Here is a 25,425-nt window from a genome sequence, read left to right as displayed (position 1 = left end):
ATTAGGAAAGGTATAGAAAATAGGACAGAAAATATAATGCCTCTATATAAATCCATAGTAAGCCCACACCTTGAATACTGTGTGCAGTTCCGATTTCCCCTTTTCAAAAAAAGCTATAGTAGAATTGGAAAAAGTACAGAAAAGGAAAACAAAAATGATGAGGGGTATGTAACAGCTTCCTGATGAGGAGAAATTAAAAAGAATGGGACCATTCGTCTTAAGAAAGAAACAACTAAAAGGGATACGTTAGAGGTCTATAAAAGCATGACTGGTGTGAAGAAAGTGAATAAGGAATTTTTTTTTACCCCTCACATAACACAAGAACCAGGGCTCACCCAATGAAATTAATAGGCAGCAGGTTAAAAACAAACAGAAGGCAGTTCTTCTTCACACAACACACAGTCAACATGTAAAACTCATTGCTAGGGAATGCTGTGAAGGCCAAAAGTGTAAGTGGGATTAAAAAAAATTAGATAAGTTCCTGGAGGATAGGTCCATCAATGGCTATTAGCCAAGATGATCAGGGATGCAACCCCATACTCTGGGTGTCCCTGAACTTCTGACTGCCAAAAGCTGGGAGTGGATGACAGGGGATGGATCACTCGATAATTACCCTGTTCTGTTCATTCCCTCGGCAGCACCTAGCACTGGCCACTGTTGATGACAGGATCCTGGGTTAGCTGGACCATTGGTCTGAGCCAGTATGGCCGTTCTTACATTCTTGTGTCACATGATTATCGTGATGCCAAATGAGAGTTTAATAATGAAGGCAGAAGAGTGCTCAGACAACAAAGTTCTTTATTTGCTGGCCGGCAATAGGCACTGAATGGACTGGCAGCCCTGGACATTAAAGGCCCCAGCCAAACCAGTGCAGCACTGACAGAGACAGGACCAGCTTCCTCCTTGAGGCCCTGCCAGCCCCCTGACAGGAAGAACCCAGCTCCAGAGGCAGGGAGTACGTCTGTCTCCAGGGCCCAGTCAGCCTTTGGCTTCTCTTATCCCACAAGGGAGTCCACTGGCCCCTACTATGACTCCAATCACTGTGATGCAGATACAGGCTCCCTGGGCTGGGACTCCCTTGCACGGGGTGAATGAGCTCTGTCAACTTCTGATTAAGCTTCTCTTTGCCTCCCCATAGGCTTGCAAAGTCCCAGCCCCAGCTACACAGAAGCCTCCAAAATGCATCATTTCCTAGCACAATCCAGAGTGGATCCGCATACACCAAACAAGGGGGTGGGGGAAGTCCTGTATTAGATGTCCAAGGGGTACCCAAGCAAAGTGGCTGAAGAACGCTCAGTGGAGGATCTCCCCCAGCTAGCTCTCCATGCTGTCGCCTGTCTCTTCCAACGCTGTCCCACGGGTGGTGGCGAGGCTCTGGGCTATGGCAGAGGCTCTGGCTCATACTGCTTTTCCGTTGCCGTGTAAAAATCCTCAAGGATGGACTGCAGGTACTCAAAGGTGGGCCTGTCCTCTTGCTTGCTCCTCCAGCACTTCAGTATGATGCTGTAGAGTTCTGTGGGGCAACCGTCTGGGCATGGCATGCGATAGCCCCGCTCCAGGTTCCGAATGACCTCGGGGTTGGTCATGCCTAGAACAAAACACCCCCCCCACCCTGAGCGTGAGTTCATCACAGATGGGTGTCTAGGTGCCAGGAGAGGAAAGCACCGCTTTAAAGATGCAGAGCATCATGGCAGCTGCTGAGGCCAGGCCCCACGCCCCAGGCTAGAGCTCACCGGCTACTTGCGATTATTGACATGACAATAGCTCCTAGATCAGGACTACATTGCATTAGGCACAGGAGCTGCTCCAATAAACTCACAGGCAAGGTACATCTACACTGCAATCACGGGGAGTGACTGTCGCTCATCAATACACACCCAAGCTAGCTTCAGTCTCGCTAGCTCGGGTCCTGGAGCAGTGATGCCATGGCATTGTGGGCTTAATGGTGGGCTGGCCACCTGAGTAATTACCCAGGGTTCCAGGTGCGTGTGTACAGCCCAGGCTGCTGCAACTTCACTGCTCCAGTATCTGAGCTAGTTGAATTAAATCTCGCTTGAGTCCAGCATCTCTGTCCAGCGTCCTCCTCCTGGACTCACCCTAGCCTGTTTAAGCCCTGTGTGCCAGGCCGAGGCCCCAAAGGGAGGTCTGTCTATAAAACCTCCAGTAAGGACCTCCCCTTAACAGGGGGTGGAGTCAAAAGAACCCTAGGATCTACAACATAATCAAACCAGGAAAGGGAGGGTGGTTAAAGGGTCAAAATAAGGGCCCCAGAGGGGGATGCTGAGCAGAGAACCCTGGACAGAGCCCACTGCTCCAAGGAGGCAGAGGAAGATCCCCAGAGGAACTCTGCCTGGATGCATGAAAGAGCAAGGAATGGTCACAGAGAACCCCACCCAGCTTCCTGCTCTTGGAGCAATGCCAGACAGACAGCCTGACAGAATGCCATCCTCTCCAGCTGCACAACAAACCCAGCATGGGTGGTAGCTTGGCAGCTTTTCCCCTCCATTCCCAGCACTTACCTTCCATCACCATCCCTTGGAGCCAGAGAGCCGTCTGGGTTCCTGGACCAGTCCCAGCCCTTAGCTTCCCTACAGAGTTTGCCAGCAGAGACACACCTAGGCTAAGCTGGCTGGTTTTGTGCCACAGTTTGCTGCCCAGTGGGAACTGGATTGCAACCACCAAACATGTTCCACCTAGGCCACCAAACAGTCTGCGCATTGCGATGACTTTGTGGTCCTGATTCAGCAAAGCACTCAAGTACCTGAGCAGTTCCATCCACTTAAATTTAAGCACTTGCTTAAGTGCTTTGCTGACTCGGGGCCTCGGCAGGAGTCAAGCAAGTAACCTACTACAAAGGTAAAAGGCTCCATATCCCATGGCTGATCCCCTGAGCAATAGTCCTCGTAGCTTTTGGAGCAGCAGTTTCAGCGGGAATCATGATGCACTCCAGAGTGAACGGGAGGGAAGTCTGTATTCCCAAGGGACCGTACCTGGATAAGGGGTCCTGCCGTAGGTTATAATTTCTGTCAGAAGAATCCCAAATGACCAGACGTCAGATTTGATTGTGAAAATCCCAAAGTTAATCGCCTCTGGCGCTGTCCATTTAATAGGGAATTTGGCACCTGTCAGGAAGAAATAAATTTTAAAAAGGACATTAATGTGGAGCGTCTTCCTGGATTCATACTTTGCACAGGCTGCTCAAGTGGGTTGGTCTCCTGAAGGTCTTATCTGGATGTTGCAATTGCACGCTGGGGCTTATACAGTCTTTGTTTAAAGTACAACAGAATCAAGATGATGTATCATAGGATGGACCAGTTCCTGTCTTTTTCCTTCATGATAAGGGATCCTTGCCTGTGTAGTTTTATTTTGCTCTCTCTGGTTCTACTTTACAAAACAATGAATGATCTATAACCTTAAAAAGCAGGGGCAAGTTAAGATGAAAAGGTCATCAAATGCATCATAAATCACATGTAGCATGCAAACCACACATACATGATATGAACGTTACAGAGAATGAGCAATGGCCAACAGAAGAAAAGAACATCTTGTAATTACACTAATAAAGTGAAAAGTTAAAAAGGATCAAAGGCTTAGAAGACCACTTTTTGTATCATCCATGGATTTTTAATAGATATTGGGCTTTCCAAATACTTGCCATAAGTATCACTTCCTACAATAATATTTTAGAGATAGAACCCAGGATTTTCAGGACCAAAGCACAGGCTACAACCACTTGTGCTAAAGGAATAATGTTATAAACTGACAGCATTTGTAGGTTTTTACCTTCTCTACGGCCTAACCATTAGTGGAGGGCATGGTGCATTCAAACAGTGATTAATATTTTTGTAATGATCTCCCAACCATGAGTAATCAGTGGGGCAAGAATCCATAGGCAGCACATAATGGAGGCTTAACCTCCCCAAACCTCTTGCCACCGGGGGCGTGGCGGGGGACAGTGGCGGATTTGGACCCCCCCTGAAAAATCTCCCCCCGCCACAGCCCTGGGGCTGGAGGAGCTCTTGCCTGGGCTGTGGTGGGGGCACAGAGCTTTTCTGGTCTCAGGGCCACAGCAGAAGGGGGAGCAAGCGGGGTGGGGGCGCAGCCTCAGGGTGAAGAGGCGGAGTGGGGTTGGAACGAGGCTGTGGGCAGAATGGGGGCGGTGCCCGAGGCTTGGAGCTCTAGTCAGGGCAGAGAGCTCCACTGCAGTTCCAACCGAGGCTGAGAGCTCGATCCTGGCTGGGCCCAAGCTCTCAGCCCCCCCGTGCCCTGGCCAGGGCCATGGGGTGGGGGGGCCGAGAGCAGTGAGGGTGTGTGGCCTCAGCCAGAAGAGGCAGGGCAGGGGACTAGCCTCCCCAAGGAGAAGCTTCACTCACCACCATGCTAGAATCCAAGACCTTTAGCACAAAAACACAAGCTTCTGCCACTTAAGGTAAAGCAGTAACTCCATTAGAGGCCAGCGGTAGTAGGATTTTATCTTTTATGCAGATCAGCCACTAGAGAGGGACACAGTATTTAGCCAGTGTGCTACAGAGGGTGTGGAGAAATGTAAATATACACCTCTACCCAGATATAACACGACCCGATATAACACGAATTTGGATATTACGAGGTAAAGCAGTGTTCCAGGGGGGCGGGGCTGCACGCTCCGGTGGATCAAAGTAAGTTCGATATAACGCGGTTTCACCTATAACGTGGTAAAATTTTTTGGCTCCCGAGGACAGTGTTATATCGGGGTAGAGGTGTATGTAAATTTTAAAAATATATTTGAAAATCTGTCCCACCTTTATTTACCTGGAAAAACCTGAGTTCAGGGTTCTGTGTCTCTCCTAGCATCAGATCAGCATAAGCCCACAATTCAGGTTTTATTAAGGACAAAACAATCCTAATATAAACTAAATATTTTAATGATTTTGATGAAAACAGCATTTTTATTTAAATCCCTCCATGAAATCCTGCAAACCCAAACGCAATGGGCACAGTATCAAAAAACAAACCCAACACAAAACATTTCAGTTGAAGTGAAACATTTTGCAGCAGGGGGATTTTGAAATGTTCGTGTTTCATTGTGAATCAAAAGACAGGTGCATTTTGAAATCTCAAAATCCTTCACCAAATGGAATCGTCATGCTCCAGCCAGCTCTATGGAAGACCGAATTAAACTTAAAAAATGTCTGTTTTGTTTCCCATATACTTTATAAAGCCTCGTAGCAAGTTGAATGAATCTCTCTCGTAACCAACGTCTCGGTAGCTGAAGAATACTATAGCCGAGTAAACTGTATTTTGCTGTGTGCCAGTTGGGTGTGGATAGACAGATGATTGAATTGAACCACTAAGCTCAATGCCCCTTTGGTGCCCACATTCTATTAGTCCCACATATTACCATAGCAGAGACCCAAACTGGGAGCTTTGTTCGGGGCACTGGCTCAATCAGTTGATTCAAAATGAAGCTTCATATGAGCTGAACCAGCTAGATGTTGCTCTTTGCAAAGCTTTTTATAGAGACACTCCCTCACTCACAAGAGCCACTAACAGAACCACAACGCTAGTCAGATATGTCTCCAAACTTGTGGGGATGGGAGTTAAAAATCCAAATTTTGTCAATTGTCCAGGGCTTTTACACCTGGCCACACCAAAACCCTGAGTCAGAATGGAGGCCGTGTTTGAAATCTGGATGCACACGAAAATTTGCAGTTCAAGCCCATTTCTTACTGTTTCATTGTATATGCATCACTATGGTATGCAGATATAGGCAAATTGTTCATTTCCCTACAAAGACCTCAGTTCAGGGGTCAGTATTTCCCCTAGCATCAGGGAGGTTGAGTTTATCCAGTAGCAAAGCCAGAGATCTTAGCATGAATCCATAGGATGCCACTGTATCTATGGTATTCTACTCCATAAGAACATAAAAACTGCCATACTGGGTCAGACCAAAGGTCCATCTAGCCAAGTATCCTCTCTGCCGACAGTGGCCAATGCCAGGTGCCCCAGAGGGAATGAACAGAACAGGTAATCCTCAAGTGATCCATTCCCTGTCACCCATTCCCAGCTTCTCACAAACATAGGCTAGGGACACCATCCCTGCCCATCCTGGCTAATAGCCATTGATGGACCTATCGTCCATGAACTTAACTAGTTCTTTTTTGAATCCTGTTACAGTCTCCAACGTTAAATTCCCTCTGTTTGGATGTGGAATTGTGTGAAGGAGAAATGCAAGCTGCAAATGTAACTCGACTTCTTCAGCTAGGTTCTTCCCTACAGCACCGTGAGTGGAACCTACCTTCTTGGGCCAAGTACTCATTTTCTATTATCCTGGCCAGGCCAAAATCAGCAACTTTACAGCAAAGTGTCTCTGAGACAAGGATGTTGGCTGCTCTCAGGTCTCTGTGGATAGAGTTCATTCTCTCGATGTATGCCATTCCTTCTGCAACCTAGGAGAGCAGAGATGGACACAGCATTTACCACAAGAATATTCAAATAAGTCTCCTGGTCCCTAGACATTAAAGATGGAAAAGACCTTGTCCGTACCCTCCCTGACACAAGATTGTGCTATTATTCCATGTATTATGGTAGCACCTACTGGCTCCAACTGAGATTAGGGTCGGACTGTGCTCAGTGCTGTATGTACACATAGTAAGAGACAATCCCTGCCTCAAAGAGTTTAGACAAGACAAAGTGTGGCAGAAAGGAAGGGTTGTTCTTGCCATTTTACAGATGGGGAAATGAGGCACAGAGAGATGAAGAGACTCAGCCACAGGACATCTATGGGAGAAGCAGAGACTAAGCCCAGATCTTCCGATTCCAAGGCTCAGCCACAAGACCATCTTTGATCCCCTACATCTTGGAGTTTAGTTGAAAATATTGCAGATTAAATAAAAAAATTCTTCCCGTTTTTCAGTCACAGCCACAGTATTTTAAATTTAAGATGATCAACAGTAAATGATCATTAATAATCTTATCCATTCACCTCTTCTGTACTGTGTGGACTTGTGTTTTGTTTGCTTGTGCCTGACACTGTGGATGACTCAGGAGGCAATGAATCATAGAATCATAGAATCATAGAATATCAGGGTTGGAAGGGACCCCAGAAGGTCATCTAGTCCAACCCCCTGCTCAAAGCAGGACCAAGTCCCAGTTAAATCATCCTAGCCAGGGCTTTGTCAAGCCTGACCTTAAAAACCTCTAAGGAAGGAGATTCTACCACCTCCCTAGGTAACGCATTCCAGTGTTTCACCACCCTCTTAGTGAAAAAGTTTTTCCTAATATCCAATCTAAACCTCCCCCATTGCAACTTGAGACCATTACTCCTCGTTCTGTCATCTGCTACCATTGAGAACAGTCTAGAGCCATCCTCTTTGAAACCCCCTTTCAGGTAGTTGAAAGCAGCTATCAAATCCCCCCTCATTCTTCTCTTCTGCAGACTAAACAATCCCAGCTCCCTCAGCCTCTCCTCATAAGTCATGTGCTCTAGACCCCTAATCATTTTTGTTGCCCTTCGTTGTACTCTTTCCAATTTATCCACATCCTTCCTGTAGTGTGGGGCCCAAAACTGGACACAGTACTCCAGATGAGGCCTCACCAGTGTCGAATAGAGGGGAACGATCACGTCCCTCGATCTGCTCGCTATGCCCCTACTTATACAACCCAAAATGCCATTGGCCTTCTTGGCAACAAGGGCACACTGCTGACTCATATCCAGCTTCTCGTCCACTGTCACCCCTAGGTCCTTTTCCGCAGAACTGCTGCCGAGCCATTCGGTCCCTAGTCTGTAGCGGTGCATTGGATTCTTCCATCCTAAGTGCAGGACCCTGCATTTATCCTTATTGAACCTCATTAGATTTCTTTTGGCCCAATCCTCCAATTTGTCTAGGTCCTTCTGTATCCTATCCCTCCCCTCCAGCGTATCTACCACTCCTCCCAGTTTAGTATCATCCGCAAATTTGCTGAGAGTGCAATCCACACCATCCTCCAGATCATTTATCATTTATGAAGATCCTGCATGAGCAGCCAAGCAGTATAGGTAAGCGTAAAACCCATAACTCACTGAGAGACCAATGGAAGCTGTATCCTAGAGCATTAATATGAGGGGACTGTGTTAGCATTCTGAGCCAAGCCCCAGACCCTGCTCAAGTCCCTTGTAGAAACACTCCCTGAACTGAAGTAACTTGTATATAATTTGCTTATCATTGTTTTTGCTCCCTTGCTTCTGACAGCTGGTCTCTCTAGATGCCTTAGAGCAAGGGACCAGTGTTTGGGAAGAATCTTACACATGATAAGCTCTCCTGTAAATAAGAGAGGTTTAGCAAGTTTTAGGGTTTGGGGCCTTTGCGGAAGCAGGGAGCTTTGAAGGGGGATTTGAAAAGTGACAGGTTCCGATTTAGCCCAGACACTAATCAGGACCATAGATGGATGAGTATAAGCCCTGGCAAGAAGGCCTAGCACCAACACACCCTGAGGCTAGGGCATTACAATTTTCCACCCACTAAGATTCTCATCAGCTTCTTGCTTACATGTGGTTTTAAACAGGATACTAACATGTACTTTCCAAATATGTATTTCACCCTCTATCAACACCCTTCAAGCTCGAGTGCTGCTTGCCTCAGTGGAAAATGGAAGAATTGATGTCACTTCCTGTCCTGATATTAATGAGATAGCACTAGACCGATGGTTTCCTTTCAGCATGTGTGTGCATCCGAGTGTGTGTGTGTGAGACTGACCACAGGATGAATTCGGAACACCCAAAACTTTCTAATTTTAACTACAGCTAATTCTATTGGCTGCAAATTGCATCTGAAGGGTCAAGTTACCTTGGGACATGATGTATTCAAAACACCACAAGTAAATAGGTTGTGAAAAAGCATGACTGGCTTTACATCAGCCCCCATCCCGAAACAGCTAGTGATTAACTGAAGCCTAGCACTTGGGGTTTGGGCAGCTCAGGATCTGCACCAGGCCTGCAGTGGCACAGGCGTGCACAGCGTGAAGGGATGCAAAAAATCCCCGTGCAGCTCCTGCACTGGCTTGGCAAGCTGAAGCCTCCTTTAGGTGCACGTGATAGATTCGCTGTCTTCAGGCCACATGATCCCAGCATTCTGTGGCCAGTGATGAATTCCTCTGGCCTATGCTATGCAAGAGGCCAGGCTAGATGATCGTAATGGTCCCTTCTCGGCTTAAAACCTACCAGCCTCTGCTATGCTGGGCACACACACAGCAAGTCCAGCCATTGGAATGTGTTTTGTCAGCCCTTGTGCCTGGCAGGAGACATTCTCCGTTTTACACATGGGCCATAGGAGGGACCAGACTGTAGGAACTTTAATGGGGATTTATGAGGCTAACAGCGCAATTCTCCTACTTCCCTCTATTTGGAGATTACACCAAAGATTCAGTAGTTTGAGATTCCTCTGCTTAACAGAGAACAGGGCCTGTGACTAGAAACAAATCGAATTGCCCACTCGGGTGGGATTTTCACAGAAGCATCCCTAAGCATTCCTTTGGAAGCATCCCTAAGTGCTTTAGAGCCACACGCTTGTGTAATGGCATGTATCAGTGTCATGCCTTTGGGCAGCAAGGAAAGAGTTAATGCATCAAGGAAAGAGTTAAGAGCTAGGTTGAATGTCACCTCCGCTGCAAAGGGCCCAGAACACTGGGAGCACTTGGAGCCCGGAGCACTGGGGTTCTGAGGGCAGCTGGACAGATGCTCCACCTGCAGGAAAGGCCCCTGACTCCCATGTTAAGTGGCTGGGCCAGGAGTTTGAGGATGATCAGTCTAAGTATGCTGATTTGCAGGCAATTTGTTTGTTTCTTTGGAGGGGACTGGCTAGAACAAGCCACTCTCATATTCCTTTGGGATGGGCTACCGAGATCCCCAATGGTCTCTTGTTAAACTAAGAATCCTTTCACTAGAGGGAAGTTTTAGATGACGGCCTCTTGCTGCTTGCAAGGGGATGGACTAAAGATTCCTTCTTCGAATTCCAAGACAAGGTTTGGGGAGAGTCTTGGAAGGAACTTGCTTAGCGAGGGATCTAGCCAAAGGTCGTCCAGCCTGGAGGTCATGATATCCCCTTTCATCCCAGACTCTCAAAGTGCTTTACAAGTGTTCTGCTGAGGTCAAGCATGGATGGAACAATGCATGCTGGGACCTGGGATCACTGCAGTCCACACCACCACACTGAAGATAACAGTGGCTGATGGCTTCACTGTGGAATTCTCTAGCCCACATTTGACCTGGGGCCATAGGTATCGACTCCGTGGTGCTCTGGGGTTGGAGCACCCATGGGGAAAAATTGATGGGTGCTCTGCACCCACTGGAAGCTCCCCGCCCCCTAACCTCAGCTCACCTCTGCTCCACCTCCTCCCCTGAGTGCGCCACGTCCCCACATCTCCCGCCTCCCTCCCAGGGCTTGGTGCAGTGAAACAGCTGTTTCGCGGCAGCAAGCGCTGGGAGGAGGGGGAACGTGGCGCGCTCTGGGAAGCGGCAGGGCCGGGGCAGGGATTTGGAGAAGGGGTCTAACAGGGGCAGGGAGGGGGCAGAGTTGGGGTGGGGACTTTGGGGAAGGGGTTGGAATGGGGGTGGGGCAGGGATGGAGTTGGGGTGGGGCTGGGGGTGGGGGGGGGGTGGGGGTTGAGCACCCACTGGCGCCCACAAAAGTTGGCGCCTATGCCTGGGGCTGCACTTTGGTCTCTCTAGATTAGAGCTGGCTGAAATTTTTTGGATTAATAGTTTATTAGTTTATTAGCAGAAAAATTCAGTTTCGGGTCGACCAAAACTATTTGTGAATTCGAGTAAAAATTTGATGGATAGCTTTAGCTGATTTTTTTTTCTGAAAAAGTTGGAATGTTTCGACCTTTTTAAATGAAATATTTTAACTTTTTGATTTGAAACAACACTTCCTTTAGAAATTTAGCTAGCTTTATTTGTAAAAAACAAAGAAAACAAACAAACAAAAGGGTAAAAAACATCCAGAAAAGAAACAAAATAGAATGAAAAAAAAAAACCCAAAACCCAAATTTTTGGTCAAACAAATCATTTTGTTCAACCGGAATTTTTTTTTTCATTTGTTTGTTTCAGTAACAAAAACCAAAAATGTTTGGGTTTGGGTCTACCAGCAACAATTCCCCCTGCCCTGCTCCCTGATGTTTTGATTCAGTGGCCGAACTGAAAAAAAAATCATTTATTTGCTCAGCTCTGCTCCTGATATGGAATTTTTTTTTCTCTTCCCTACAAACTCATTGGGCCAAATTCCCTGGTGTAACCCCCAACTGAAGTGAGTGGAGTTACCTGAGGGATAAATTTGGTCAGTTGTGTTTCTCTTCAGGAATTTAAAACTAACCACTGACTATTTCCTTCAAGTTATAAAAAATAGAAACAACTTCTCATGAATGAGTCTGCAGCTGCTCCCCTTAATCTATTACAGATATCAAAGGTAAGGCAGCAGACCAGATTTTATCACTAGTGAAGAGGAAAAGAACTGTTACACCGTTCACAGGAGGTATAAAAATAGTTAATAGGGCTGCTTCTTAAAGATATTTCAGTATTTTTGCTTCTGGGTAAATGAAAAGCAGATGCTTCTGCCGTGTAAGATAGCACCTCCTCAGAAATACACATTTAAAGGTATTTTATTCATTTAAAAACAAATATGAATTGTAGCTGGATCCTGTACCAGCACTGGAAAAGAGACTTGTTAAATACAGCATAACTGAAAATGACTGTCAAATTAGCTCATCACCACCAAAGAGAGGAATGGTGGCCATGTGGCTAAGGAATTGCATTGGGTGCCAAGAGCGCTGGGTTCTAATCTCAGCTCTGACCTTGGATAGCTCCTCAGTCAGGCTTTCTAAAATACTCAATGCCAGTCTAGCTCTTCTCCTGTGGAAATCAATGACAAAGCTCATATTGATTCCACCAGGAGCAGTGTTGAGGGCTTGTGAAAATCCCCAGCTTTGAGGGTAAACGTGGGCAAGACCCTGCAGCTGAGTTTCTCCACCTGTATAATCCGATGAAGTGAGCTGTAGCTCACGAAAGCTTATGCTCAAATAAATTTGTTAGTCTCTAAGGTGCCACAAGTACTCCTTTTCTTTCTGCGAATACAGACTAACACGGCTGCTACTCTGAAACCTGTTAACATACTTATGTACCTCCAAAGAAGTTGTGAAGTTACACTGGTTAATGTTTGCAAAAGAAACACCTCCAGATCCTCAGATGGAGGATACAGCGGTCATATTACAACAATAAGCGCTGCCTAATGTTAGGCATCTCAGTGCATATTAATCCCCCTAATTTATGTTGCCTCCTCTTCAGAGGGGCTGAGCATCCATTACTCCCAATCAAGTCAACCAGAACTCGAGATGCTCAGCACCTCTGAAAAACAGATTCTCTTCTTGCCTGTGTCCCTACACATGGTAGATCACTGTCGCTCCAGAGCAGAACCTTCTCTTACTAAGGCCGTCTGGAGAAAAGAGAAAAGACTTTTCTGCTCACGAAGCCAGGAAAGACTCTGCCTTCCATTTTACACAGAGTGCTAAGAAAAGGACCCCCATGTGAGGTGTCGGATGATGCTGATGATGGGTTGGCATTCCCATCGGTACTGCAGGTGAAGGGAGGAACCCTGGCTATTACATCTGGAAGCTCACAGAGTCATAGATTCTAAGGCCAGAAGGGAACATTTTGATCATCTAGTCTGACATCCTGCATAGCACAGACCATAGAACTTTCCTGAATTAATTCCTGCTTCAAGTCCAATAACTGTTACAAGGCTTTTAGAAAATATTCAGTCTTGATTTAAAAATTACCAGTCATGGAGAATCTACCCCCAGCCCTTGGTAAGTTGCTCCAGTGGGCAATTACCCTCAAAAATGTTAAAAAATGCACATTATTTCTAGTCTGAATTTATCTAACCTCAACTTCCAGCCATTGGTCATTGTTATACCTTTATCTGATAGATTGAAGAGCTCTCTTTTATCAAATTTCAGTTCCGAGTATAAATATGTATAGATGGTGATCAAGTCACCCCTGAACCTTCTCTTGGATAAGCTAAATAGATTGAACTCTTTGAGTCCATCACTATAAGGAATATTTTCCAATCTTTTAATCATGTTGATGGCTCTTCTCTGAACCCTCTCCAATAATATGTATCCCCTTTGGGTCTACAAACATGTCATCTTGGATAACATTGCACCATTTTTCAAACACTCATTCTGATGTCTCTGACTACAGACCTGGGCTGATATGTCAATGAGTTTCGGGAGATTTAGTTGGCTTCCATCCTCTGTCTTCAAGAAATCCAACAAGCACCCTGTAAAAGAGGAGACACACAGTGTTCTCTGGATGATGTGATTTGAGTGAAAGTTGCACATTAGGTCCACATCCTTCTATAGCCAGTGTTATCCAACCTGTCTACAGCTTTTTTACTTCTGGGAAGATCTCAGGAACTTCACTGCCTCTATCAACTGCACCAGAGTCAGAGTGAAAACACCCACTTCACTTCATATTTTGTACAGAGCTCTTTGCAAAGCCCATAGGATTCTTTACGCCACCCACCGATCAGCTGTTTGGTGGCAGGCAGGAAGCACTGGGGGTGGAGCGAGAGCGGGGTGTGCTCAGGGGAGGGAAGAGGTGGGGCCTTAGAGAGGGGGTGGAGCCTCAGGGTGGAGCAGGGCTGGAGCACCCACCCAGAAAAATTAAAGTCAGCACCTGGGGCATTGTCCCCTACACTACCTGTTGCACAAATTCTAAGCACTGGCCTAACCTTTGAAACTCAGCCAAAAATGTCTAAAGAAAAAAGCACGGGGAGGCTCTTTACCATTGGCCATGTACTCTGTCACAATGTAGATTGGCTGTTTGGTGACTACTGCATGCAGCCGGACCAGTTTGTCATGCTGGAGCATCTTCATCAAGTTTGCCTCAGCCAGGAAGGCATCGGGAGGCATCGAGCCCTCCTTTAGGGTCTTCACAGCCACCTTCACACTGTTCTTATAATAGCCTGCAGCAAAAGAGAAAGGATGGTCCAATGGTTAAGGTGCTAGCCCGGGACATGGGAGAAACAGGTTCAGTTCCTTTCTCTGCCGCAGCTTTCCTGTGTGAGGAGCAAGTCAATGAAAGTTTGGAGCCTCACTACCTCTGAAGCTCTGTGGCTCAGTTCCCCACCTGTACAATGGGATAATAGGCCTTCCCTATCTCACAGGAGTGTTATGAGAGTAAATAAATTAAAGATTACGAGATGCTCAGTTACTTCATATATTTTAAGGTCAGAACAGACCATCATGATCATCTAGTCTGACCTCCTGCACATTGCAGGCCACAAAAGCTCACCCACCCACTTCTGTTATAGACCCTGTAACCTCTGGTCGAGTCACTGAAGTCCTCAAATCATGGTTTAAAGACTTCAAGTTACAGAGAATCCACAATTTATACTAGTTTAAACCTACAAGCAACCCATGCTCCATGCTGCAGACATGGTGCAGAGGAAGGAGAACCCCCCCCCCAGGGTGTCAGCCAATCTGACCCGGGAGAAAATTCCTTCCTGATCAGTAAAACCTGAGCATGTGGGCAAGACCAACCAGGCAGATACCTGGGAAAGAATTCTCTGTAGTTACTTGGAGCCCTCCATATCTAGTGTCCCATCTTCAGTGATGGGGTGGGGGTCATCTACCTTAGACAGAAAACTAACAGCAAGAAAACTAACAGTCTTCCATTGACTGTGTAGAGGTCCCAGGAAGGTGTGGTGGAGAGTAGAGGAAGCTGGGTACACACTAGGAACTGGGGAAACAGACCGCAGCACACTGGTGGGGGGTGCTGGAGTGGTGGAGAGGATGGCCCATATAAGCATTGTTTTCAGCCAGTCTGTAAGAGAAATTCATGCCTCTGGGGAGTAGGTAACCTTGGAAGGAGTTTGGAGGCTATTCCAGCGGGTGGTATCCTCAGAATGGAAGAGGCAGGGGATCCCAGGCAATGTTTCTGTGGCTCCCTTTTCCATGCTGGGGATGGGGGCCGGAGGGGGGGAAGGAGCCCTTGTGGGTTCTGCTCTGGAGGAGCTGAGCAGTAAAGCAAGGAGTGGTGTGAGGTTATTGAGTTCCTGGTGAGAGGAACAAGAAGTGGTAAAGCTGAGGGCAGATGGCAATCAGGTGCCTGACAGCACACAGGGCCCTGAAGGCTGTTCCACGGCTGATAAGGGATGGAAGGGATGTCACCACCATCCCGGATAAACATGGCTTATTACAGAATCATGAATGTTCCATGGGAAGGAGACAGACCAGGGCCTCCAGTCTACTCCCCTTCCCCTGGCAATGCGGGATCATCCCCATGGCAGCAGTTCTCCACCAGGTGACAGGTTTCAGGGGGGCCACCAAGCAGGGCCGGCATTAGACTCGCTAGGGCCCTGGGCAGAAAGCCAAAGCCCCATTACGTGGGGCTGAAGCCTGAGGCCCTGAGCCCTGCCTCCCAGGGCTGAAGCCGAAGCCTGAGCAATGTAGCTTCGTGGGGGCCCCTGTGGCGTGGAGTCCTGGGCAATTGCCCTGCTTGCTACCCCCTAACACCGGCCGTGGCTTTTATATGCAGAAAACCAGTTGTTGTGGCACAAGTGGGCTGAGGAGTTTTTATAGCATGTTGGGATGGTTCAGAAAGAAAAAGGTTATCATAGAATATCAGGGTTGGAAGGGACACCTTGGGAGGTCATCTAGTCCAACCCCCTGCTCAAAGGGGAACCAGTCCTCAATTTTTGCCCCAGATCCCTATATGGCCCCCTCAAGAATTGAACTCACAACCCTGGGTTTAGCAGGCCCATGCTCAAACCACTGAGCTATCCCTCTGCCCCTGCCCTGTGACTTATTCTCAGGACCTTTCTGTGGTCTGCTTTTAAGCCACTTGAATAATGTGACTCCCACCACTTCCCACGAGACGGCTCCCCATCTTAACAGACCCCCACTGCTAGGAAATGTTCTCCTCATATATGGCCTTCATTTCCTTTGCCATGTCATCCCATTTCTCAGCTATCTCGCTATGCCCCTCACCGTGGTATCTGAATCCGTAATTAAAGAAGCTGGGACTTTGCACACGCAGTCAAGTCTTCTGCATAGTGCTGGCCAAAACTGCAATCCCTGCACTCTCCTGGGAGCAATCAACCACAAAGGGGCGAAAGAGAAGGAGGAGTTAAGCTCCAGCTCCTCCCCACACTGACCAGCAATGTGTAGGAGCACAAGCTGCAAGCTCTGAAGGGGGATCATGGCCCCTGTGTCTTAGGTAGGTATAGTGTCCCTCAAAGCACACCGCCTCCTGCTACTCACCCCCCGCTCTGCAAGCAGGGCTGTAACAGATGGCAATTTCCTGCAATATTCGGAATGAACTTTACTGAATTAGATTTAACCTTATTGAATCAGGTTTCCTACCTTTGGAGTCCATTGTATTAAACGTGCAATTGTTTGTAGGACATGCAATTGTTTGTTTGTGTTTTTGTAGGACTGTAATATAAATGTTAGGAACTTCAAAGAACTGTTTGGGGCAGTATGTGTTAAGTGGGATTCCTAGAAGGTACTTGGGAAGCCCTTTCAAGCTACACTTTGGAGAGAAAAATGACCTGCTTCTGGAAATTCCAGATCAAAGACCCCTGAACTGTATCAAGGGCAGACTAAACTTTTCAGGAAGGTGCTAGTTCTAGGCTGAGACTATTAGGAACCTGTTTTCTGGGTGGTTTGAAGGATTCTCCTGCCAGAACCCATGCTGGAGACAGCTGGGACAGAGCAGAGGGATCTCTGGTAAGCTTATTAGCATACACGTAGGTTCTTTTATTGTTTTAATGTGTTTTCTCTGTAATGGTTTTATCTTAGGAATAAAACAGGCTTGGATAGGAAGTGGTGAGTGGCAATTTACAACTGTTAACAATCACTCTATGATCAGTCTCTGGAAAGGAAGCAAGCAGGCCTGTTTCGACAGCCTGTCTTTTGCTGGGAATAACACGGGGAAGGCGGGGAATTCTTCAGGATGGACATTTCCCAATCAGGAAGGACAGAGATACTTCCACCCAGGAAAGACAACAGCTAGGGGAGCAGAAGCTTAGGAGTGGGTGCCCTTGCTGAAAGACTAAGGGAAAACACAGGTGCAGTTGTCTTACACCTGTGGCAAGAGCTGTCCTTTAAAGCCTCAATGCAGCCTTAAAGAAGCACAGTTGAATGGGCTGTATCATTCCCACCCCACCCCCACCATGAGCAGCGGGACTGGGTCCTAGCAAGGTCCCGCACTCGTGACAATTCTGAGAAAACAAGATTTTCCCTTTTCCTGGGAGCCACATGTAGCGACTGGGGCTGACCCTGGAGAGCTCTGTACTTACCCATCCAGACTTCTCCAAACTGTCCCGAACCAAGTTTCTTCACAAGCTTGAGAGACTCCCGTGGGATTTCCCATTCGTCCTGCGCCCAGGGCCTCTGGGGAGTCAGGGATGTGCACGGTGTGGTCAGCCTCTGGCACAGACCATCCCCTTTGTCTGTGTATTGAGAGAACACCTGTCAGCTCGTCGGTAAAGGGCCAAACCCTCCCGCTCAACCTCCAGCCTGAGTCGCTGGTCTGGAGACGTGCAGAGGGTAATTATCCTTCTCCTCAGCGTGTGGATCGGCCACTCCACACAGGCTGCTTCAGCCCCAGAGCTCTGAGCGCCCCAGGAGCATGGCCTGGAGGACCCATGCAATGGCAGATCCTCTAGTGCAGCCCTTTCCCCAGCTGGCTCATGTCCCAGTGCATCCCAGTGGTTGCACCCCACCGCCCCCACAACACCTCTCTCCGGAATCCAGTATCTCCACACATCCCCTCCCCCGTGGAACCTCCGTGGCCCCGCCAGTGCCTCGTGGAGCTCGCTGTGCCCCTGGAAGGGGCAGTTTTGCTCGTGCGCACCTCTGCTTTGGGACGTTCACTTTGCTTACAGCTGTGGGTCAAGTGACCTGCAGGAGCTGCCCGACTCACTTCGTATATCTCCATTCCACTGCAGCCCCACCCAGTGCTAGCTAGAGCAGGTGTTTCATGCCCACCCTGCGTCCATCTTCCCGTTCCCTATACTGCCACCTATTACAGGTATTGCTCCCCACACAGTCGCTGCTCAGTGGGCATGCAACTGATTGATAACCCCCGTCTGGCCATAAGGCACCAGACCATGCAGCCTCCTCGTGCCAGCAAGCTGTACATCTCAAATGCTACAACACACAGCCCTGTCCGAGGACACGGGAAGCTTACTGCTGTAATGCTGAACTAGATGGTGCAGTGAGGAAAAGGTGATCCTGGGGGAGATGTAGTATCCCCCGCCATCTAAGGAGCGGATCCTATAGTGTTTGATGATGTCGCCTTGAGCAGAGGTGCTGTCTCTCACGGACAGTGAAAAGGCATCTGGGGAACAAGCAGAAGAAACCACACTTACTGGCCTGGCTAGCACTGGTCTGAGACAGACCTGATGGCTTTCATCTTCCTTCAGTAGCCCTGTGTCTGCAATGGGCTATAGCCCCTCTCACAGACAGGTGAATCTATGCTGGGAATATTCAGGTGCAGGGCATGCTACACTGCTGCCTCCCATCCATCTTCCATCTTGGTGAGATCTGGGCACGTGTCCTTTCAGCCAGACAACATTTCACAGGGACATAGCATTTACCAGTTTGGATCTAGCTCTTGGTCCATGACATCCAGCAACTCCATGGACAACACTAGAGGCTTCCGAGCATGTGTGTCTGTGGGGGCAACAGATGTCATGGAACTCTATCCTGTCCCCTACGAGCGATCAGCATAGACTAAGGACCCTGATATTTCATGGCCATTAGGAACCTTGGCTTGCATTGCTCGGAATGCTAATGGCCCAGCTCTCTTTGAAATCCCACCATGAAGATTAGTTTTGTCATGAAGGCACTGGAGTGATGCTCAGGAGAATGGGTTTCTGCTCCCAGCTCTAACACAAGTGCCCTTCACAATCTTGGACAAGTCATTTAGTCTCTCTCTATGTCTCATCTCCCCATCTGTAAAACGGATCTTAGGCTTCCTTTCTCCTACCCACTGTCTGTCTGTGTAGAGTGTTTGCTCCTTGGGTACGTCTACACTGCAATCCGAGGTGTGACTGCAGCATGAGTAGACACTCAACCTTGCTTTGGTCTAGCTAGCTCGAATAACAACAGCAATGAAAGTGAAGCAGCATGGGCTGTACAAGCCCGCCTGAGACCTTGGGTATGTACGCGAGCGGCTAGCCCGTGCTGCCGTCATACCCCTGGCTGAAGTGATGACATACCCTTTGGAGCTGGGATGTTTCTAAGTGATAGAGTTGACATATAATAATGAGGATACAACATGATCCCACCAAGATATCACATGATTAAACATTGCCAAGGAAGTGTTATCACTCTGGTGATGACCATCCCAGCATCTGGCAAAGTACCTGAGTCCTGACATGCAACATCCTTATTATTTAAATCCTGGGGTTTCGTGCAGGTCTGAAAATACACCTCTAATCTGCCCTTCTTGACTCCCTGCTAGTCCAGTCCAATATGGGTTGCTAGCAGCCAGTTCATTTATGGAGTGATAGTTTCAAATGTACATCAGTAAAACTTGCAAGACAGTGTAGAGACTATTTCCTTTGTCTGCAGTATGTTTCCGGACTGGGACTACACCAGATTAATGTGGATTTATGTGATTTTTTTTTATGTTTGAAGTACTGGATTCTATATAAGAAAATCTGTCATATCGGACCATAAACAGAAGTCGTGTGCACCCAAAATTGCTTTGAAATCATAGTATTCCAGACATGGGAGGACTTTTAAAAATGTGTAATACTGACCTATTGGCCTTTTTTGTATTTTGTATTGTGTCAGTAAAAAATGTAGAGGGTCAGTATGAATATGGTTAAGAAGTGTTAGTTGTCTTCTCTGTATAAGTATTCCTCTTCCCCATCTCCCACCCCTCCCCCCTGCCATGCAATATTCCTTGATATTCCAGTCTTGAGCCCCCATAATTGGCGTTGGTCCTGCTTTGAGCAGGGGATTGGACTAGATGACCTCCTGAGGTCTCTTCCAACCCTAATCTTCTATGATTCTAACTCTGTCAATGCACTTCAGTCCTGGGCTGCAATACCTCCTACTAGTTCAGTCTTGCATTGCAATGCAACTCTGAGCCCTGACTGGCAGCATTCCCTGCTATTCCAGTCCTGTTCTGATTGTTCTGCCAACTTACCTTGTTCCCATTCTGCAGCAATACCCATTCCTGCTGCAGCCCTGAGTCTCTCCTAACCAGTGACTGGCAATCATGCTCAATCGTGCTTGTCTTTTACATCAAATTCTTCTGGATATATTCACCCTGACGCAGTTTCAACTTCTGGGGAATCAGGATTTGGGAGGTCTTTGGGCCAATGCTTTCAAAAGTGGCCAGTAATTTTGGGATGCCTCTGTTTTTGGATTACCAACCTGAGACTACTTGGGTCTGATTTTCAGAGTGTGCCGAGCAAACAGTCTTTTAACTGAAAACCATTGGACCCTTAGCGACTGGAACAAATGCTGAAAGGCAGTAGTGGATTCTCCATCTCCATCTTCAAATCAAGACTGGATGCCTTTCTGGAAGAGATGTTTGTTGTGCAGGAGATCAGACTCAATGATCTGATGGGCCTTGTAGCCTTAAAATTAATGACTCAATTATGTGAATAGGAGCGATGGTGCTCAGCACCTCTGCAAATCAGCCCTAAGAAGCCTCATGTTGGCTAACCAAAAATGGAGGTGTGCAAAACTAGGGGACATTTGGTGGAAATCCAGATCCTGATTATCCAAGTGTCCTCTTCTCCAGCACTTCCATTTGCTTGAGATTAACTTGCTTTTCTCAATGAAGTGATCCACTGTAATAAGAGCTCTGCCTGATGATTAGAATCCAGCAGTCCTACAGACAAATCAATCAGCTGTCTAATGCTAGCCTTAATATTTACCTCGCCATTTATTTTAATGAATGGCTATATCGTTTTGGGCAGCATAGAATGCATTTCAGCTGGCACGGGAGTTTAGTCTGTTTCTTGAACTTCATCATGTCACTTCTTTTTTCCTAAGCAGCTCCGGTTTATTTCAGGGGAGCGGAAGAGAAGATTTTCCACGATCGTTTCCATAGCTGTTCATCTGAAATACGAGACCTCCAGGGTCTGGTTCATTTCAAAGTCATTTACCCAGTCAGGGTTGATTACAGAACAGAGCCGGACACCTGCTACTAGTGGAAAGGGAAAGTGTCAAGGCTGGAAGGCTTTAATTCTCTCTTCTCTTAACAACAATAACAATGAAAGATTGACACAAAATCCCCAACACTAGTAGCTTCAATGACTCACAGTCACCTCCGCAATAATGAAGCCGCCTGCAGAGCTCAGTACTAATAAGGAACACTATACTAATAAGCCAACGAATACAGCCAGCTAGGTCAATCAGTACAATAATAACAATACAACAATAATTCAGTGTACACATCCCAGCATGCAGATACATCCCTGCAGTAAGAATTTGAGGGGGTACCAACCCTCCAGTCACTAAGTGCATGAGATCTCTGGCCAAAAGGAAGGGGTGAATTTTACTCTTCCAAGGACTAGTTATGATTTTTGTGTTGGGACTAACCATAATCATCTCACTGTTATTTGTTTCCCTCACCCCTCCTGCCATTTGTTTGTTGTATCCACCTCTTGCCATTCATCATAGGACAAGACTTTGAACTCAGGGACCGTCTTTTTGTTATATGGGTGTGTAACCTGCAGCACAGTGAGGCCCTGATTCAAGTCCCCTGAGGGCTACCACAAGACAAATACACATCATCATAATAAGAAAGCAAAAGTGAGCAAGAAAATGGGACGAAATCATGAAGACTTCCTTGAAACAATGGACCTGTCTGAGTGGACTGGCAATTCTGTTAGGATAAGCAGATGCTTCTCTGAACTATTCAAATCTTTTGTACAAAATTCTGATCTCATGCACACAAGCCCCAATCCAGCCTAACACTACTGAAGTCAGTGTATGAACCATCTATCTAGGGCAGGGGTGGGCAAACTTTTTGGCCCGAGGGCCACATCTGGGTATGGAAATTGTATGGTGGGCCATGAATGCTCATGAAATTGGCGGTTGAGGTGAGGGAGAGAGTGAGGGCTCCAGCTGGGGGTGCGGGCTCTGGGGTGGGGCTGGGGATGAGGGATTTGGGGTGCAGCAGGAAGCTCCAGGCTGTGACCGAGGGATTTGAAAGGTGGGAGGGGGATCAGAGCTGGGGCAGGGGGTTGGGGCACAGGAGGAGGTCAGGGGTGCAGGCTGTGGGCAGCGCTTACCTCAAGCAGCTCCCAGAATCAGCAACATGTCCCCCCTCCAGCTCCTATGTGGAGGTGTGGCCAGGCAGCTCTGCACATTGCCCTGTCTGCAGGTGCAACCCCCACAGCTCCTGGAAGCAGCAGCATAGTGGGCATGACACCCTCCGGCTCCCATGTGGAGGTGTGGCCAGGCATCTCTGCCCCGTCTGCAGGCACTGCACCTGCAGCTCCCATTGGCCACAGTTCCCAGCCAATGGGAGCTGCAAAACTAGCGCTTGGAGTGGGGGCAGCGTGCAGAGCTCCCTGGTTGCCCCTATGCCTAGGAGCTGGAGGGCAAAAATGCCCACCATGCTGCTGCTTCTGGGAGCCACGCGGAGCCATGGCATGTGCAGAGCGGGGCAAGCCCCTGTCCCTGCTCCGCGGCGGGAGCTCAAGGGCTGGAATAAAAGATCTGATGGGCTGGAAGCAGCCTGCGGGCTGTAGTTTGCCTACCCCTGAACTAGGTACTTCTATGTAATATCAGGCAGCTGCCCCTAGAGCGTCCCTTTGTGTAGTAAAACTATTTCCCCATGCTTATTTTTCCCCCTAGTGTTACTCACACCTTCTTGTCAACTGTTGGAAATGGGCCATCCTGATTATCACTACAAAAGGGTTTTTTTCTCCTGCTGATAATAGCCCACCTTAACTAACTCATTATATTGGGTATGGCAACACCCATTTTTTCATGTTCTCTGTATATATATTCATATATATATCTTCCTACTGCATTTTCCACTGAATGCATCTGGTGAAGTGGGCTGTAGCCCATGAAAGCTTATGCTCAAATAAATTTATTAGTTTCTAAGGTGCCACAAGTCCTTCTTTTCTTTTTGCTGATACAGTCTAACATGGCTACCGCTCTGAAACCTGATTCAGCCTAGTTTTGGCTCTTTCTGTAATCAGGGCTGTCTTAGCCTCAGACTCTCCACCCTCATATACCCCCATTCCTGTAGTATCTGAGAACCTCCCACACTGTATTGCATTCATTCTCACACAGCCCTGTGAGGCATCATCCCTGTTTTACAGATGGGGAACCAAGCAGAGGGAGATTAAATGATGTGCCCAATGGCACACAGTGAGTCTGTGGCAGAATCTAGGAACTCAACCCATATTTCACAAGTCCTACACCAGTGCCTTGCCCACAAGTCTAGCCTTCCTCTCTGTGGCATTACACCAGGATAACTGAGATCAGAATTGGCCCACTGAGTCTGCAAATTAGACTGGAAACTTCTGATTCTCTTATGGGATTTTTACTTCATTGTGCCTGGAATGGTCCTGCCAAGAAAACAGCCCTTATCACAGTAGTGTAGTCCCACAGCACTGGTCTGTCCATCCTTAGCAAAAGTTACGAGTGGTGCCTTAAGAAAGATACATCAGTTTCAGTGGGACCAGTAACTGCACAGGTAATATTTTCTTAGCCCTTCCAACATTCAAACTTTAGTGATGTTGAGAAAAAAAGCTAGAGATTGTGGGCAAACTCTTCCTTCCCCCCACACCCCAGAGATGCTCATTTTCTGTTAGTCTGAGGTTAGTGAGGCACAGCTGTTTCCACAAGTTTCAGTACAATTATTATTTTTTGGAAGGTTTATTTCCTCCAGCTTAGGCAGATTTGCTCTCTGGTATCTGTTTCATTAGTGACCTGCTTATCAGGTCGTCTTGACAAATGCCCCAACTTACTATGCTGTTGAAGGTACCCCTAGTGTCCTCTATAAAATTTAAATTTAAAGGGAAATTGCCAGCATTACAATACTTTAGAAAATCAATCATAGACAAAATTAGATTACTGGAACTGTAAATACCTGCTTCACTACAATGGTAAGGATGAATTCTGAACATGTAATACACTAGCAAAGTGTTCTGTGTCCCCATCTAGTGGCTGTGCCAGTCGCAGATAACAGCCTACTATTGTTACCAGTTAATGGAGTCACTCCTTTAGCTCAAAAGGTAGAGGCCAGTTCTGAAGGTCAGGAGTATAAACTCTGTTGATGGAAGGTGGATGTAAATAAATATGTAAATAAAGAACAAAAATCTTTAAGTTCAAAGAGCAACATGAATTCAACCACACTGCCCAGTGTGTATTAATTTATAGCTTTAACAATAATACTTTGCACTTCTGTCTGTGGATCCCAAGGTGCTGTACATTGGTGAATTCAGCCTCACAACACCCTTTGAGGGACAGCTTTTCTCTTTTACAGATGGGGAAACCAAGGTTGAGAGAGATTAAGTGGCTTGATTCAGGAAGCCTGTGATTCAGGAAGTCTGTGGCAGAGTCAGCAGTCAAACAGAAGACAAGAACTTAGTAAAATTAAAAGAGGGATTGACCACTTATCCAGATTAAAAACAGCCAGAGGTAGAATAACAAATACCAAAATAACAGAGTGTGTCAGAATAAAGATAAAAGCTCACACTTTCAGGCATAAGATAATCACCAACTATTACGAGTTAGGAGAAAATTGTCATGGAGCAGACTGCAGTAGGAAGAGAGCCTGACATATAAGCCCTTGTATTAGAGGCCCGGACTGAGGCCTGAGCTAAAGTAGTGGGCAAGCTTTGCTGATATAAAGCAAAGTTAGCAAAAGTCAGGCAGTGAGCAAATGTCAGGCTCTCCCTGCTTGCAAGTTCACCGAATCTGGCAAGAACAGGGCTGATATTGCAGAAACGCACATTCCTAAGAAGTGCTAGGCACAGAGCACTCTCGCAAACGCACACCAGAAGAGTGGTACCGGAACATCCCGATATCAAGTGGTATCAGAACATCCTGATATCAATGATGGTACAAAAACATTCCCCATGGATAACAGAAACACACTGACCCCTCCTAAAAGATAAGGTCAGGATGACAGTGTGATGAATAGAGATGTTTTGATGGAACCACCAGGTACCAGGTGATGGGTGATAACTAGCCACATCCAGGGGCAGTAACTAACTATGGCAGAGGGGCAGTACGTGACTTGTTTGCATCAAGCTATAAAGAGGTATCTCTGAGAGAGTATTTTGGTCCAGCCGAGGGAGGAATGGAAAGTCCTGCCATACACAGACCTGCGTCCATTGTCACGGACATACACGTCTTAGTATCCTCATAGAGTCTGCCAGGGGCTATTACTGTGCTTTGTCGACAATAAACCTG

At 47.2% G+C, this 25,425-nt stretch overlaps 1 protein-coding gene across 7 annotated transcripts in view; it reads right to left on the bottom strand.

Moving 5' to 3' along the window:
- Positions 1–781: 781 nt before the first annotated feature.
- Positions 782–25,425, bottom strand: part of BLK (BLK proto-oncogene, Src family tyrosine kinase) — a 150,456-nt gene continuing 125,812 nt past the window's right edge. For all 7 annotated transcript variants that reach the window (XM_043510099.1, XM_043510094.1, XM_043510097.1 and 4 more), the window contains 7 exons: positions 18,209–18,358; positions 17,316–17,468; positions 13,797–13,976; positions 13,213–13,289; positions 6,278–6,428; positions 2,991–3,122; positions 782–1,588 (listed from right to left, as the gene is read on the bottom strand). In XM_043510099.1, the coding sequence (XP_043366034.1) occupies positions 1,380–1,588; positions 2,991–3,122; positions 6,278–6,428; positions 13,213–13,289; positions 13,797–13,976; positions 17,316–17,468; positions 18,209–18,358 (1,052 nt within the window). In that variant the 3' untranslated portion in view covers positions 782–1,379. The remainder of the gene's footprint in view (positions 1,589–2,990; positions 3,123–6,277; positions 6,429–13,212; positions 13,290–13,796; positions 13,977–17,315; positions 17,469–18,208; positions 18,359–25,425) is intronic.

Source organism: Dermochelys coriacea, chromosome 3 (assembly GCF_009764565.3).
Source record: "Dermochelys coriacea isolate rDerCor1 chromosome 3, rDerCor1.pri.v4, whole genome shotgun sequence".
NCBI classification, from domain to species: domain Eukaryota; kingdom Metazoa; phylum Chordata; order Testudines; family Dermochelyidae; genus Dermochelys; species Dermochelys coriacea.
This window is presented reverse-complemented; position numbering and strand designations above follow the sequence as displayed.